Here is a 15,600-nt window from a genome sequence, read left to right on the forward strand (position 1 = left end):
ACCTGTCCTATTTTCAAGGGAAATATCAGTGTCAGTTCTGCCTTACTCATTTTGCACCGTCTCTTGCTCACCTCAAAACTGGGAATCATTTGCGATGTCATCCATTTCTGACCAAGAAAGTCATGCAACGATTTTGAGACCCAACTCGAGTTCTGAACGCGGACACATCATCAGCCTTGTCTCCGAAGCCGCCGAACTTCTCTCTTTAGATCAGTCAGATCACACTTCTTCTGAACATCAACGGAATGAAATAGATATCGTGAGCCACATGGAAGATGATATTGAGACACCACCTTCAACTTCTCCTGCGCCATCGAGGCCGAACAGCACGCGCGGTGCAAAAGCTGCGCGATACAAATTTCCTAATCGTGAGGTACACTGGAAATATATTGGGATGATCACGGGCTTCTTGTTTGCAGGTAAGTGCGCCCATCCATGCAAACAGACGCTTCTGACTTTCCGCAGCTCTTCTCTCGGCTCTTGGGCATTACCGTCTTGTCCGGTACCTGGACGGCAAGCTCACGGATGAAGTCTACCTTACGCAATCTGAAGTCTCTGCCATCTCGATCCTCTTCACCACTCTCTTTAAGGCTGCGCTGACGGCTAGCATTGGAACATGCTTCGCACAACATCTTTGGTTCGTGCTTAGTGAAAAGGCAACATCGCTCTCGACAATTGATAAGCTTTTCGCCCTTCGCACTAATATACTCGCGCTATGCCACCTACGTAGCATCTTGAGGGCACCTTTGCTTTTCCTTATGGCTCTCCTGGTCTGGTGCCTTGGATTCGCGACTATCTACCCTCCAGGCGCGCTGATTGTAACATTCGAAGCTAACACATTTACTGAGAACTACAACATGTCTGTGATGAACCCGCCGATTCCGCAGAATTTGGATCTAGCCGCGAATGACACTTTTCCTACGTTAAGTGATGACCCACTTATTACCCTTGAAGCCGATAACCAAGGTCCTCGAAGCCGACAATTCTGGTACAAGTATGTGATTTGTTCAGACTTTATTCTTTGCTGATGCTAACATCAAATATCTAGAGCACCCAAGCAGTCCCTGGTGAACATTGCACAATCTATTATAACCAACAACCAAGTGTTCCGCTTGCTCGTACAGCCAGGGGAGAATTCGACGTTTCGTCTCCAATTCAGAGCACCACAGTATAAATGTACTGTTTCCCGATATAACGGATCCATTCCTCTAGAATATAGAACGCAAGGCAATACCGACGAGACTGATGATGCCCTAACCGGACTGGTTTTTGTGTCGGAGTGGAATGCAATATCTCACTTATATTCTGTAATACAACATCGGATAGGCAACTATACTGTGCAGCGCAGTCAACAGAACACGACAAGCTACGAAGCATTTGTCGAAACTACCGAGCAGTCCTGCCACCCAACGTCTGTCCTTTATGCTGTTGAAGTCACCTTTCCGCGTGGCATTCAGACGATTCAGCATTCTTTGAGTGATGCAAGGTCGCTACCGAAACAGAAAGATTTATACGATGGACTTCAAGGGTCCCTGGGAATATCATTAGTTCTCCCACCTGAGTCACAGGCCCTCGAAGAGTGGCGTCAGAAGATGCTTACGGCACTACCAATATCAAACGAGTGGGCATTGTTAGATGCTCTGGGATCTTCACTCGAGGGCAGCTTTTACGAAGACTCCCCACGTCCATATCCAGACGAGTGTCGGAAAAGGCAGAACTCGAAAAACGACACAGATATCAGCGATTGTTGGGGTTGGGGAAGCATTAAACCTTACAACCCTGCAAATAATAGTGGTAAATTCTAACACTTACACTATACGCTATTGTAGTACTAACCTAACACGTAGCTCCTTTGAAAGGAACCGTCTTTCAACCAAACAGATTTCTGTATAATCACTGGGACTGATATTAAGATCCTAGTACGGCTTTGAATATCACAGAAGGTCTACTGAACGGCGTCTTAACAAAGATCACCCTCTCCGCCCTCTCCCTCGGGACATGGTGGGACATGGTCCCCGTAGCCACTACCCGCTACCTCATCATATACTCATTCGCCAAGCCAAATAATCTCATCCTCCCATACTCCATCTTCCTCGCAGCCGCTACCATCTTTGCTGTCATCGCCATCTGGTCGTTGTGGCAGAACGGCATACCCGCGGCAGATGGCGGCTTCTTGTAGGTCATGATGGCGACGAGGGGCAATACAGCCATGGAGAAAATGGTGCTGCAGGAACGATTGTTGGGGGTAGATAGCATATCGAAGGAGCTGAAGAGTTTGGAGATTCGGTATGGCGAACTAGCTATTGAGGAGGTGCTGGAGATTGAGGAGAGGAAGTTGGGATTTGGCACTGTGGAGGAGACGGTGAGCTTGAGGAGGGGGAGGCGAAGGTTCGAATGATTGAACGCCAGTCTCGAAGTCGAAGCCTTGTAGTTAGTGCTCTATCGCTGTGTGTAGAAGAACAAGTTGTCGGTGTTGGATGTATAGCAATTGAAAAGAGTGACCCAGACCGGCTGAAAGCTCCTAGCAGAACGAAATTTGACGCCCATTATCACTTAGCCAAATTGCTCAGTATTATCCGGAATGTAGCTTATAACACTGCAAAAAGGAAACCATCAGAGGAATACACCTCCCCCAAGTGGTACGTTGTGTTCGCCTTCATACTTCTTGCCTTCCACTTACTCTCTCTCTGCAATGCCTACGCGTCAAGCTTGCAATGTGGCGGTCTGGACAGCAGGCTTGTTGCTTGGGACGTGTTCCACAATGATTCCACTTACCATCCCCATCTCCGCTTCCAGTACATCCCCGTCTTCCCGGCGAACGACATCTATCTCCATCATTAGCAGATTTATTCCACCGACTCCCAACATCAACTCACCCGTAACCCCATCCGCAACAGAAAGCACAATCATGCCAAGCAGCACCATCGATACAATCTGCCCAAATCCCCATTCCCGCTCTGTACTCCCCTTATCTAGAGATTTCTCATTCGCACTCCTCAACGCAAAGATACTGTAAATCTGCAGCGGACATTGAAATAGAGCAACACGAACAACCATATCTTGCATCTGCCACGCAAGCAAGTCCCGATTAAGCACTATTTGCTGCGCCAGTTGACCGGCATCACGCCTGTTGAACTTGGCGGCTGCTTGAGTTGGATCTGGCGCCGAATCGAGTTCGGCGAACCAGCGCCGCTGTTCGTCGCTTACAGCTGAAATGGTTGCGTGGGTGGTGCGCTGGTGAGATCTGGATTTGAGCGCGTACATGGTTGCGATACAAAGGGTCGATAGAGTGCATGCAAACGTGATACCGATGTATATATTCTCGACGCGAGGGTGCGGATCACCTGGACGAGCGGTCTTGGCCGTTTGGTAGCAATGCTGTGGCAAGTTGTCGTTCCAATCTTGGAGGTGGGCGGCGAAGACGCCAAAGTAGGATATGAAGAGTGTGGCCCAGATTGCTATCAGTGAAATTCGGATGTATCCTTTAAACACACCTTCGCTGAAGATAGATGTGCTCGCGGCGCAGTTGGATATACTGGAAAATTAAGTCTTGTCTTTCTTGACCGGGATTGCAAGAGCGCATGGGTACTTACACCACCAGGCTAATAACGTCGTATAGGACATGCATATGATACAGACTCAAGGTCTTCGCTTGTACAAGCGCACTGATCAGTAGCGCTATACCTATACACCACCATCAGCAAATATTCATTACCATTCCCAGAAAGGCTGAGACATATTACCAGTAAACGTCTGTGAGTCGTTTCCAGCTAGCAGAATCCGGTTCGCAAATTTCAACCTCTTCAGTGTCGGCGTCAACATGTCCTCACCTTCCAGTCGCTCATGCAAGGTCCAAGCTAATGCTCTAATCAAAAACTGTGGACTACCTGATTTCATCCATCTTTTGTTCGGGTCTTCGGGTGCAAATAACGATCCTTCACTAGCACATTCACGCCTCCACCAGATGATCTGGGTTAAGAGGTAGGTGTAGCAAGATACAAATACTGCAACGAGTGACTGCGTAGCAAAAGCGACCAAACTCTGCGTATGACGGTCAGTCCCTGTACTACATGCCGGAAACTTTAACTTACTCCTATTCCAGCGATGTCTGGATTCGCTTCTCCAATTGATACACACGCCATGTTTGATGGTTCATAGAAGGAATAAGGAAGGTAGTTAGTGCTATATACTAGAGATAGGGGCATGAGGCTGAGAGAGGCCAACCGAGTTGCTAGAAGCCACAATATACAAGTGTTTACCATTTGGTTAAGAGCACTCAGCCTCCAAATGGACATCACCAATCAGACTTCAGTAGATAGACGTTATACTACATTTTCAAGTTTGCAAAGAAAGCCAATCAGTTCAAGCAGCCTGAACATTCAGTCCCGCATCAACCTGAATCCGCATGCCCGTCATACTCGTATTCTTCGCCAGCATAACAAAAGCGTCCACACAATCCTGCAAGTCGGCCTCACTCTTCAACACCGCTGCGTCTTTGATCTGCTTGATGCGCTCGGGCGAGTACTTGTTGCCCTGATGATGTCTTGTCAGCGTGTATGTCTCACGAAATGGATTGGTTGATGTGGCACTCACCCATTCCGTCAAAAGCAGACCCGGTAGCACAGTGTTGACGCGAATCTTGGGCCCGACAGTGACGGCCAGACATTTCACGAGTTGGAATTGTGCGGCTTTGGTTACGGCGTAGGGCATGCTGGAGCCGCCTTGACTGATTGCCTAGATATATGTAAGCATTCCTTCACAAAGTAGTAAGAAGAAGAAGAGATTGAATGAGTTACCGCTACTGAGCCAGTGGTGATCATATGTCCGCCATCAGGATTCGCCTCGAAAGTTGCGCGCGCTTCGGAAAGAAGGGCTTTGGGCACTTTGACGTTCGCGGACCAGCACTGCAGCTGTGTAAATCAATCAAGCCTTGCACAATCATATGATGACTCACCCTATCCCACTCCTCCTCACTCATCGAATCCAAATCCTTCCAATCGCTAAATCTTGTCCATCCCTACTCACACCGATCAGCTCGCACATCATCCCCACACACTTCAGCATAACACATAACAGAAGAATGGAAGCGGTGCTTACAGAATTGGGTGCTTACAGAATTGGCCAGAATCAAATCCAGCCCACCCAGCTTCTCAATCGTCTCTTGCACCGCGCGCTTCGCTTCGGATGTCTGTGTCATATCCTACCGTTCCCCCATACACATCAGCAGCTTAACTCTCAAACCCATCGAACGAAATGGTTACGCACGGCTTTGATGATTATCGTCTTAACGCCCAACTTCTCACACGCTGCAGCGACTTTTTGCGCAGGCTCGATGCGGTTGAAGTAATTGATCGCAATGTTGCAGCCGTGAGTGGCGAAAGTTGTGCTGAGGAGTTCGCCGAGACCGCTGTAATTTTGCATCAGCCTCTGTCTGATTTACTGAGATTTTATTGAAGTATGCATGTGATGGTGATGAAGTATGGAGACGCACGCGGAACCACCGGTTACGAGGACGTTGCGGCCTTTGAGATCGTACGGCATCTTCACGTTTGTATCGACGAAGACTTTTCGGGATGAGACAATGGCTTTTTGAAAGAATGCAAAATGTGTGTTTGAAAAGGTTGTGGTTGCTGTGCCCTCCAGGAGTACATTAATGATGATATGGTGGGGCTCTCTTTCTGATATAAAGCAGCCCCGCGATTCTTACTCACGGCAGCTATTTATGGCTTACCGAGGTACATCATGATTTGTAACTCCGAAAAAGCAAGCCGAGCGACGAAGGATCTATGGGCCTAAAGACATACTTGATTGAAATACCGGTCTCTAGAAGTAGCCCCCGCCGGGTACGTTTACGACAAAGCGTCTACTGCGTCTACGCTCAACACCTGAACAACATGTCCTACATGTTATCAAAATCCAAGCCCCAGTCATCATCTCCTCCACCGCCCATGGCCATGTCCATGTCCATGTCCATCCCCATGCCGCTCATGTCACCTAGGTCCAAATCTGGCAAGTTGCCAAGCTCAGCACCCATGTCGCCCGTTCCTGCATCGCCAGTGCCCATGCCGATGCTGCTGAGATCCAAGCCATCGGGACCAGTAAGGTCATCCATGCTGCGCTGAAGGGCCTTATTATCCATGGTGGTGATATCGTCCGCGATACTCGCAGCGGCTGCGTCGTCAATCGCTTTGGTGATGTCGTCGGGTATGCTTTGGGATTGCATATCACCCATGTTGACGTTAGGGAGATTGAGGACAGATCCATGGCCTTGGAGCGCGTTCTCGGCGATTGAAGAGAGTTGTGCTTCGACGCGGCGGTGGAGCCGGACGACTGTTTCTGCAGCTAGGGGATCGGTAGCTACGAGAGCTGCCGCATTGTCGAATTCGTGCTTCAGCATCTCGCGTAGATTTAGGCGTGTTCGAGGTGGGTTTGATGCAGGGATCGGGCTGCTGAGCCAGGCTACAGGTACAGGGCTGTCGTCGACAGTGGGCGCGCAGATGATTGAAACGCCAACATCGAGGGCAGCTGCACCATTACTTGCCTCTGTCTGGGCCTTGAGTTCATCGACAATTGCCTTTATGACCTTACTGGCACCCATAATCTTCAGCGATACGTACACCTGTCTGTGCGTGTAGCTGGGTGGATTTGGTTGTATCGATGATGTGGAAGCCCACTGTGATAGTTGCTGCACCGTATGGCGCAAGGATGTATGCAACGTACTATTGGGCGCGTTGGTCCACTGCTCCAACTCCTTCATCGAAGCAAACATTGAGCGTTCGCTGTGCAGATTGCCCTTGATCGCCTGGATCAACGGCTCGATGCTGTTTGCTCGGCTGGCATCGCGGCGCTGGATAGTACGCAAGCATTTCTCCAGTCGACTAGAGACTATGCTTAAGATGGTAGAGTGCATCGCTTGAGCATCACCAGAAGACGGAGCCGATGATATGACCTCGCGAAAGATGCGCATTATAGCATCCAAGTCGCTGTGACTTTGTATGAGGGCGTACGAAGACATCCAGATCAGGCCGCCAATGAGTGAAGGAAGCAGGAATGTCTCCATGAGATCTGTAAAGCATTAGCAGTGTTGCAAAACTCAACACCAAAAGCCACTGACATTCCAAACCTCCTTTGACCGACTCAAATGTTAAAATGCCAGCCGACAATGCCATGACAGTCTGCTTAAAGAGTGTCGGTACGATAAAATAGAATTCTCGAGGGCTGCAGGACGCAAAGACATCGTTGCTGAGGCCCTCATTGCCAGCATCGTATAATCCCTTGAGCCAGTGGCCAAGGTGTTTGCTTTGTTCGTCGGTCATCTCATCGGGGAGCATGCTTTGATTGCCCTTGGTCATCAATCGTGCGACAAACGATTCAGCGCCAATGCCGATATCATGATATGTCAGGTCGTAGCGGTACATGAATGTCATGACGAGGACAAGGACAGCGCCAAATTCATCGTATACAGGTTGGTATTCGCCTAGAAAGTCAGCAAAAGGCGGCATTAGGGAGATCTAGCATTGCTCACCTTGATCACTGTCGTAATGCCAATCATCCAAGATCTGGCATAACGGTCGAAGAATGCTAGCGGGCGAGGTGAATTGCAGAATGACGTCGATAGCTTGGGGCTTTTTGAACAGCAAGCTTGATAGTTGCTTCAGGTACATGGTCATCTGTGTCTCACATAGATGCGGAATAAACTGAACAAAAGTTAGCACGTACGGGCTGGACGGGTCTGATTTCTTACCTCTGCGATCGCACCAACAATAGCGCCAGCATTTCCGTCCAGGTTGTCGAGTTCATCAATGTACATACTGATCTTGTCGAAGTTGCTTTTGCATTGCTCGAGCAGGGTGCTCTTGTCGTATTTGGTTCCAGGTGGCCCCTGCATAGGTGTCTCTCCGAGCAGTCTCTCCACGGTCGCAGTAGTGATAAGCCCGTGCAGTGCGCATGCATTCAGAAAGTCTTGCCTAACATCAGCTAACGAGTTGGTGTTACCCAGCATGTCGTCGAAGCCCTGTGAGAAGGCAGGAAACGCGTTGGGGTCAACATGGCTAAGCGCCTGTGTTATGCTGAGTTCCGCTGTCATGGGGAACATCGACGAGGATATCTGTAAGAGAAGTATGGGTATCTTGTTGATGAGAAAGGACTTCAAGCAGAACATGTTCTGGCTGGGTTCGCTGCGATACATTGCATTCGCAAGGATGTCGAAGGCAGCAGTGATGAGATCGGTAGCCATGTTTTGGGAGTCAATCTGCACACGTCAGCGGCTATAAATGACGATCGATGAACTGCACACCTTGTACCGTGAGTGTAAATAATTAATAATAGTGTAGTCGTCCGTAAGTGGTCGTGCAACTAGCTGCTAGTTGTCAGTTATGAGCCGTACAGCATAGCAGCCACCTACTAATGAGTTCAAGAAGATATAGAGGCCAGCTCTTGTGTTGATGGTGGGGAAGATCCAATCCACCGCCTCAAAGTTGGAGCGTAGCGACTTCAAGTCTTGCGTCTCCGTTCGGCTTCTCCGTTCGCTTCTCCATTCACCAGTGGCCAGGTTTGTCGTGAAAGTCGTGTTGCTTTTGCGAGATCTCCCAGGCGACTTGCAATCTGTAAAGAATTTTGCGATCCTATGGAGCTATGCGACAGGAATGGGATGAAAGAGGACAATGACCTTGCGAAGCTTTTACGTAGATCTAGACATCAATCAGTGGTTGTTACCAGACATGTGCTACAATCCTCTAGCCAGCTGAGACATGATCACGCGGTAAAAGATTGCCTACTTTTGATATGGTGTTTGTTCAAGATATTGAGCATCTTTTGGTTTTCGATTACGCCAACCACAAGCATACCGAGGCCCTCTCTGACATTAATCGACTGCTGCTGCGGCTGCTGTTGGATACCAGCCATGGCCTGGATCATGGTGTCGCTGGTATGCGAAGTGACCATAGTCTGCATCCATCGTGTCACAACGACAAGCGTCCGCAAGCCTTCGGTGCTGTTCACCGGCCGTTCCTCCGCCTGGAAAGCCTTGGAGAGGCGGTGAAAGACGACTTCCTCCAGTTCCGGGGGATTGTGCCATCCCGAATCTTTCGACGATCCATCATCACCAGTTTTGGGTAGTCGGTCCTTTGAGTACTGGAAAGCTGAAGATAGGACGTCTGACGCGTCCACTTTCTTCAAAGCCAGTAGTCTTTCGAGATAGATGATCACACGTGGATCGACACTGCTAGCATTCGCAGCGCGGGGGCGCAAAAGTAACCCAGCAATCTTCAGGCCGGGGAGAGGGGACTTTGCGTGCAACTGTGCAGCTGCTACGTCGCAAACAAATCAGGCTGAATTCGTTGTTCAATGCATCGGTCCAAGAAGAGCGTCCACTCTTTGATCATCAAAGCCATGTTCCATTAGCGGTACGCGACGGTGCCAAGCGTGTCTTGACAGCTGAAAGAATAAATTAGAACGATGCGTGGAGGAAGAATGGTGTTCGGGGCTTTGCAGATCACTGTTCCTTGCTTGGCAGGGACGCACATAATGAGGCCGGTGCACCAGCCCAAACCGCGGAACTTTAGCCGAGCGCCGCTATATCTTTCGGGCAGGACAGTTCGGCGGTGTCTCACTGGACGCACCATGTACTCGACACAAATCGAGTAATTACCGCAAGCCACTCTGCTGCTTTTTCGCCATAGTCAGTCGGATGTTGCCATGCCGGCGATTGGCCTGCTCGTGTCAGTCAAGACGCACTGATTGGCTCACATTGCTTTTCCGCTGCTGTCAGACTTGACGACACACGGGTCGGCCGCATTGAACACGGGCGCGAGGAACCATTCAGGGATTGAGCTATACTTGTAACGTGCCAGCACTTGGGCCGAGGGCATTGCTATCTACGGGAAGGGGTGACAGCCTTTAGACACAGCAGCAGAGGCTCATCAAGTGATGAACTTAATGATTTATTAGACCGCACTAATGCTCACGATATGCCTCCCATACCACAAACAAACGTATAATATAGTAAAACCCAGTATCTACCTCCGCGATTGTCTCCTAGCATTGCTGAGTGCCTGTGAGTTCACGCCGCCCCTGAGACTGCTGTCGTGTAACCCGACCGCCGTCAGCCTCGAATTGCGAATCCCCGCAGCCCACGCGATTCCATTGACTTATGCACGACATCGCGCACGACCCAGCGCGTCGCATCCGTATCTGGGTGCCGATCACCGCCGCAAGACGCCATAATCCAAACCCTGTCTTCATGATGCGCGTCGACGAGCATCTAGCGATTGATCCTCTGCTTCCGGGGCTCTTGCACCCAACATCCAATCTTCCATTGCTAGCCACTGACTCCAAGTCTTCTCGGCACCCTCAATTTCAGGCAGTTGGACGTCCTGTAGCGGCTTGAGGAAAGGGACTGATTCGTGTGGTGACATATCGTACTGGCATTTGACCTTTGCCCATCCCACGCTCTTTGCCGTGAACAGGTAATTTCGGCGCTCGCACTCGTGCACGGGCCCCACGCCTTTCTTCCAATCATCCCCGAAGAAGCCATGCATGATGCCCTCCTTGTCCATGCCCGTGATGACAAGACGTCGAATGAACGGAACCAGAGACACCCAGGCTGGAGCAGGTTGGCCCCGGGAATTCAATACGGGACCTTGTCGCGGCCATGGTTGGTTGTATGCAGCTGGTCCCGAACTATGAGGGAGCGGTCCTGAGGAATTGTGTAGTGGGTTCGTAGTCCATTGGAACGGGAGGCAGATGTTGATGAGGGCTGCGACAGCTTGTACACCATTGTCATGCTGTGCGTGGTCTAGAAAAAATCTCTGACATGACTGATATGCGGGATGCCATTCAAAAATGTCGAATTGTGGTACCGAAGCATTACTCTGGCCAGGGGATTCACCGGACGAGGTGCTTGCATTGCCGGCAAAAGTTCCTCCCCTTGCGTTAAACGTGGGGTATCCTGCGGGAAAATTGGTGGTGAATCCAGGCAGGCCGCTCATGGTGAGATTGTTGTTTACTGCGAGGAAAAATTGTTAGCGCTGCGAATTGTTTCGAGGACCGCAGAGGTCATGTAATATATGTCAAACTCACTTGTACCACGGCAACGACTATGAGATCCAGAGGAGTTGGCGCCGTTTGATTAGCGAGCGTTGAAAGTAGTTAAGGGCTCAAGGGTCCCAAGCTAATGAAGTAATGGAGTCAATGACGACAGCACGAGGCGAATATTACAAGACTGTGCTGCTATTCGGTGCCGAGAGATGAGGATTTGGAGTAGACGGGCGCATACAGAGATTTATACTCGCCAGAAGTCAGTGTTGAGGCTCCAGGACGTGTACGGGGTGGCTGTCGGTGGGCGCCGCCAGCTTACTTTGCGTGTGTTTATTGAAGCGCTCGACAACTTTTTGGAATGATCCTTGTGTTGATCAGATCGAGCCACAACTCGCCTTTACTGCATCCTTCCTGGGCCCAGGACGGCGACCCGAGCCAATAGGCGGCTGCGCGAGGTTAGTCCCAGCGGAGGCACCCCTAGGGATGGTGGCTTCGCGGTGATGGTTCACGCCAAAAGGTAGTGTGCACAATTGCGGAAGCTCCGTATTGTTGATCGTCGTCGTAAATCTGTCGGATGCGCACTTTCGTTGGTTGCAGGCAGTACGCGCCTCAGCTGCCGACTGCCCTCCTTTTTCTGATCTCTCCTCCGGTGTTTTGCGAGGATGATGTAAAGATGCAGAGGAAGCCGGTGTGCCCGAGGCGCGAAACTGCCCTACCGATCGAGACCCGTCGAAGCCGGATGCCCACCAGCCTTTGCGAGAGGACTATACCCCCAAGCCGTGTGCTGTCATGTTGATCGAGGGAAAGGCCCAGGCCTGACGGGCGCCTGTGACGTTAGACTGGTGCCTGCCGCGTTGGCGATGTTTGGGCGCCGGGCGGCTGCCACCTGGAGACCCCTCATGCACGCGCATCCGCTCTACGACACTGGTATCGAGTCAAGCCATAGAAACAGATCTTGTCGCCGATCTTCACGCCTCTGTGAGGCTGCACAAGGTTTGCTATCGTCGTACCACATGCGACTTTTCGATACCATAGCAAACGTTGAAGGAAGTCGCCCGTCATGGAGTCATCCCATTGCGGAAGGTACCACATCCGCTGTGCTGGTCAGCGCCGCAGCCTCCCTCTGAGATGGGTATTTGCTTTTCCGATCTGCAACGCGTCCATATCTCAATCCCAGCCTGGCCAGGGAACAGTCTAAGTGCATGCACTGCCATTCAAGCCGGCCGAGGAGTCTGTACGAATCGCGACACGGCACCAAGCCCGGTGTCAGATATCATATCGATTTCAGAACAGGAGACTCCACAGTCTCGATCTTCATATAAAATATCGAATTGCTTCCGTCCCTCTTCGGTCGGTCAATGACGAACCATGATTTCTGGACATAGTCACCGCTCTGCTATAGACGTTGGTGGTGTGTCCTGTCTGAGTGCTAAACACAGACCCTGCAGACACAAGCGAGAAGCGAGAAGCGAGGCGATGATGTAACGAGCATGAGCCGAACATCTCCACGCCCATCCCTCCTGTCAGTATCGTGGCTGTGTCTCCGCAGCATCGTAGATCCCGATCCGTCTCATCTATGCACAACATAGTTCGCAATATCTCTACCATGGCGCAGACTACATTTTCCTTAGCTTCACGCACCAAGGCATGTCTTGAGCCCCGTTGCACAGAAAAACGCCCACGTTGACCCTTGCAGCTTGCCAATGGCTTGTCGATGCCCACCATCCACCTGGGCGTCTACCTGACGTCCGGAAAGGAGACTTACCAGGCCGTCCGGAGCGCGCTAGCGGTATGCGTTACCTGTTCCTGTGAAGCCCCACCAGTTGGCCAGACACTGATGCAGCTAGGTTGGATATCGCGGGTAGGGAATTAGAATGCCACTATCTGCCACACCATTGACAATGGCGCTATAGGGTAGACTCGGCTCAGATGTATCACAATGAGCAGGAGTCTGGAAAAGCAGTGCTGGATTTCTTGTCCAGTGAGGAGAATACACAGGGTCTCAAACGTCAGGACATCCATTTCACGTCCAAACTGGCTTCGAATGGGGTCATATGACGCGGCTAGAAAAGCCATCAAGCAGTCGGTCAAAGAATGTGGGCCTTGGCTATATTGATCTCTTCCTTGCTCCATTTCCCCATATGGTGGCAAGGGAAGCGCGACTTGACAGCTGGAGAGCCGTGGGAAGACGCCAATCCGAAGTCGGCGAAGGTGAAGATTTGGGGGGCGTCAGCAACTACGGGGGTCAAGGCATGGTAAGCTACCTCGAAGCTCCGACGACCGTTGCCCCGTTCTAGCCCGGACTGCGCCTCTACTATAGGTGACGGCGTGCAGCTGGAGGTATCAAAGTCGTTGTGCTATCACAATTCGAAGCCGACTGCGAGTGCCTCTGCTTTCGTCGTTCAACCTCATGAAGGCAACGCCGGACTTGACCGGTGTCTACTGCTGTATTCGTTTGTCCATTCACTTCGCTGACACAGCTACAGCTTCAAGAGCTATTGGACTCGAGTCCGCGCATCCGGCCTGCGGTCAACCAAATCGAGGTGCATCCATTCAATACGCGGAAGGACATCACTTCCTTTTGCGCGGAGCATGACATTGTTGTTGAGGCATACGCGCCACTTGTCCGGGCCTTGCGCATGAAGCATCCAACCATTGTGTCTCTTGCTAAGAAGTACTCGTGCACGTCGGGGCAACTACTCGTCCGATGGAGTCTGCAGCATGGCTACGTGCCCCTCCCGAAGAGCGTCAAGAGGGCGCGGATCATCGAGAATGCCGAAGTTGGGGGGTTCAAGATCGACGACGACGACATGGCGAAGATGGATCAGCTCGACGAATATCTAGTTACTGGTAAGTGTTTCCTGAGTCTGCCGACGTAGACGAGGCGAGCGAAGTCGGCGACGCTATGGCATTCGATATTCGGACATCGGACCCTTTACTAACATTGCTCGCGCAACAGACTGGGACCCTACAGACTGCGAGTAAATGTGGCGGGAGCATAGCGGGCGTGGGGGTGGTGAGATGGGATGGGTGGACGTCGGAGATGTGGGATATGTGCGACATTGGCAGGGCTGTATGGAGACCCGACACAATGGTAGACAGCGCAGTAGAATCTAGATGGTATGATACAGTCCATGAACACGAGCAGGCCGCGAGCACTCCACGGAAGGCCCGATGCAGGACGCACGCAGCACGCCGGAGATGTGTCGCGTGCATGGTGAACTGCATTCCTCATGTCTGCACTGCCGAGAACAGCGACAAGGGTGTGTGAGCCTTTAGCCTCCCGCGGGGCTCGCTCAACCACGCGCGAGGCCGTCCTCCACGGCTCCCACCCAAGTCTCAAAGCGCAACGTAACCGCCCGACCGCGCCGACCATCGGCTGGCCCTCACTCCCCTCTCCTAGCTGGTAGACTCACCCATGAAATGACGACGCTCAATTACACCAGCCTCAGTAGCCGTGAGCGGCCGCAGCCCGCGCGAACTTCACGTGCAGCCGCCCCCGCGACGCCTGTGATTGGCTGCGCGTCCTTATCAGCATCAAAGTACACCATGGCTTTGCATAGCAACTACTGCCTGGCCACTGAGAGCATCTGCCCGGACGCAATCGCTCGCCCTCTGACGTGATAGAAATCGCATCTGCTTGCTTTTGGACTGACACTGCAAACGCGACCCCGCCAGCTACTAGAAGCTCTAGCTGCTCGCGCGCCTTCTGTTATATATACGGCACCTTCTTTCCTTTGTCAACCGTTTCTATCACACAACTCAACTCTGCAACATTCCTCATTCTTCTTTCAGCTTCTTTCAGACATCAATACCCATAACTCACCACACTTCTTCACAATGTCTGAGCCTGAGTTTGAGCAAGCCTACAAGGGTACGCACTTCTACACATGTTGAGCCATTGGGACTTGTCTCGTACTCGAACAGGGCACAATTGTGCTCAGTAGCTTCACGACACCTAACTAACTCCTCCCAGAGCTCGCCTCCACCCTCGAGGGCTCCACCATCTTCCAGAAGAACCCCGAGTACAAGAAGGCTCTCGAGGTCGTCTCCGTTCCCGAGCGCATCATCCAGTTCCGCGTTGTCTGGGAAGACGACAAGGGCAACTGCAACGTCAACAAGGGCTACCGCGTCCAATTCAACTCTGCTCTCGGTCCCTACAAGGGCGGTCTCCGGTTGCACCCTACGGTCAACCTGTCCATCCTCAAGTTCTTGGGTTTCGAGCAAATCTTCAAGAATGCCCTTACCGGTCTGAACATGGGCGGTGCTAAGGGAGGATGCGACTTCGATCCCAAGGGCAAGTCCGACAACGAGATCCGCAAGTTCTGCGTATCTTTCATGAGGGAGCTCAGCAAACACATCGGTAAGTCTTGCCATCAGCGCTCGTCCTTCTAGACCCCGGCGGGGCCTGCAACCTTCGGCAACGTCCCTGCATGCTGCTCAGACATCAGACCAACAGGAGTCTCCGGGCCTATCTAGCCCTATCTCCTCGTTTATCTGAAGTGCACGCCGTCGACGCACTCTACCGGTCATCATTGGACTCCAGTCGAACGTTTTACTTAC

The 15,600-nt window shown here is 51.5% G+C and overlaps 9 protein-coding genes across 9 annotated transcripts; 3 read left to right on the plus strand and 6 right to left on the minus strand.

The window, feature by feature from the left end:
* Positions 1-2,008: 2,008 nt before the first annotated feature.
* On the plus strand, positions 2,009-3,213 carry SNOG_05219 (hypothetical protein; the record flags this gene model as incomplete). Its single annotated transcript, XM_001795577.1, has 3 exons — positions 2,009-2,175; positions 2,254-2,362; positions 3,040-3,213. 3 exons carry the CDS (start codon positions 2,009-2,011, stop codon positions 3,211-3,213), a joined length of 450 nt encoding a protein of 149 aa, XP_001795629.1.
* SNOG_05220 (hypothetical protein) lies at positions 2,440-4,142 on the minus strand (the record flags this gene model as incomplete). Its single annotated transcript, XM_001795578.1, has 7 exons — positions 2,440-2,511; positions 2,681-2,743; positions 2,776-2,825; positions 2,877-3,535; positions 3,594-3,684; positions 3,744-3,969; positions 4,092-4,142. The coding sequence occupies 7 exons, from the start codon at positions 4,140-4,142 to the stop codon at positions 2,440-2,442; spliced, it is 1,212 nt and encodes a 403-aa protein (XP_001795630.1).
* A 220-nt stretch (positions 4,143-4,362) lies between these two features.
* SNOG_05223 (hypothetical protein) lies at positions 4,363-9,524 on the minus strand (the record flags this gene model as incomplete). The annotated part of the gene is made up of 13 exons (XM_001795579.1): positions 4,363-4,734; positions 4,797-4,904; positions 4,955-5,000; positions 5,028-5,188; positions 5,266-5,407; positions 5,492-5,630; positions 5,923-7,065; positions 7,115-7,477; positions 7,526-7,670; positions 7,745-8,251; positions 8,405-8,604; positions 8,778-9,297; positions 9,498-9,524. The coding sequence occupies 13 exons, from the start codon at positions 9,522-9,524 to the stop codon at positions 4,363-4,365; spliced, it is 3,873 nt and encodes a 1,290-aa protein (XP_001795631.1).
* Positions 9,525-9,680: 156 nt separating this feature from the next.
* On the minus strand, positions 9,681-9,869 carry SNOG_05224 (hypothetical protein; the record flags this gene model as incomplete). Its single annotated transcript, XM_001795580.1, has 2 exons — positions 9,681-9,711; positions 9,748-9,869. The coding sequence occupies 2 exons, from the start codon at positions 9,867-9,869 to the stop codon at positions 9,681-9,683; spliced, it is 153 nt and encodes a 50-aa protein (XP_001795632.1).
* A 369-nt stretch (positions 9,870-10,238) lies between these two features.
* SNOG_05225 (hypothetical protein) lies at positions 10,239-10,988 on the minus strand (the record flags this gene model as incomplete). Its single annotated transcript, XM_001795581.1, has 2 exons — positions 10,239-10,784; positions 10,860-10,988. The coding sequence occupies 2 exons, from the start codon at positions 10,986-10,988 to the stop codon at positions 10,239-10,241; spliced, it is 675 nt and encodes a 224-aa protein (XP_001795633.1).
* Positions 10,989-11,411: 423 nt separating this feature from the next.
* SNOG_05226 (hypothetical protein) lies at positions 11,412-11,828 on the minus strand (the record flags this gene model as incomplete). The annotated part of the gene is made up of 2 exons (XM_001795582.1): positions 11,412-11,744; positions 11,808-11,828. 2 exons carry the CDS (start codon positions 11,826-11,828, stop codon positions 11,412-11,414), a joined length of 354 nt encoding a protein of 117 aa, XP_001795634.1.
* Positions 11,829-13,124: 1,296 nt separating this feature from the next.
* On the minus strand, positions 13,125-13,693 carry SNOG_05227 (hypothetical protein; the record flags this gene model as incomplete). Its single annotated transcript, XM_001795583.1, has 2 exons — positions 13,125-13,371; positions 13,635-13,693. 2 exons carry the CDS (start codon positions 13,691-13,693, stop codon positions 13,125-13,127), a joined length of 306 nt encoding a protein of 101 aa, XP_001795635.1.
* A 65-nt stretch (positions 13,694-13,758) lies between these two features.
* SNOG_05228 (hypothetical protein) lies at positions 13,759-14,661 on the plus strand (the record flags this gene model as incomplete). The annotated part of the gene is made up of 3 exons (XM_001795584.1): positions 13,759-13,825; positions 13,893-14,053; positions 14,317-14,661. 3 exons carry the CDS (start codon positions 13,759-13,761, stop codon positions 14,659-14,661), a joined length of 573 nt encoding a protein of 190 aa, XP_001795636.1.
* Positions 14,662-14,860: 199 nt separating this feature from the next.
* On the plus strand, positions 14,861-15,432 carry SNOG_05229 (hypothetical protein; the record flags this gene model as incomplete). Its single annotated transcript, XM_001795585.1, has 2 exons — positions 14,861-14,911; positions 15,014-15,432. The coding sequence occupies exons 1-2, from the start codon at positions 14,878-14,880 to the stop codon at positions 15,430-15,432; spliced, it is 453 nt and encodes a 150-aa protein (XP_001795637.1). The 5' UTR covers positions 14,861-14,877.
* Between the last annotated feature and the right edge of the window lie 168 nt (positions 15,433-15,600).

The sequence above is a fragment of the Parastagonospora nodorum genome, assembly GCF_000146915.1.
Source record: "Parastagonospora nodorum SN15 chromosome Unknown scaffold_7, whole genome shotgun sequence".
In the NCBI taxonomy this organism is placed as follows: Eukaryota; Fungi; Ascomycota; class Dothideomycetes; order Pleosporales; family Phaeosphaeriaceae; genus Parastagonospora; species Parastagonospora nodorum.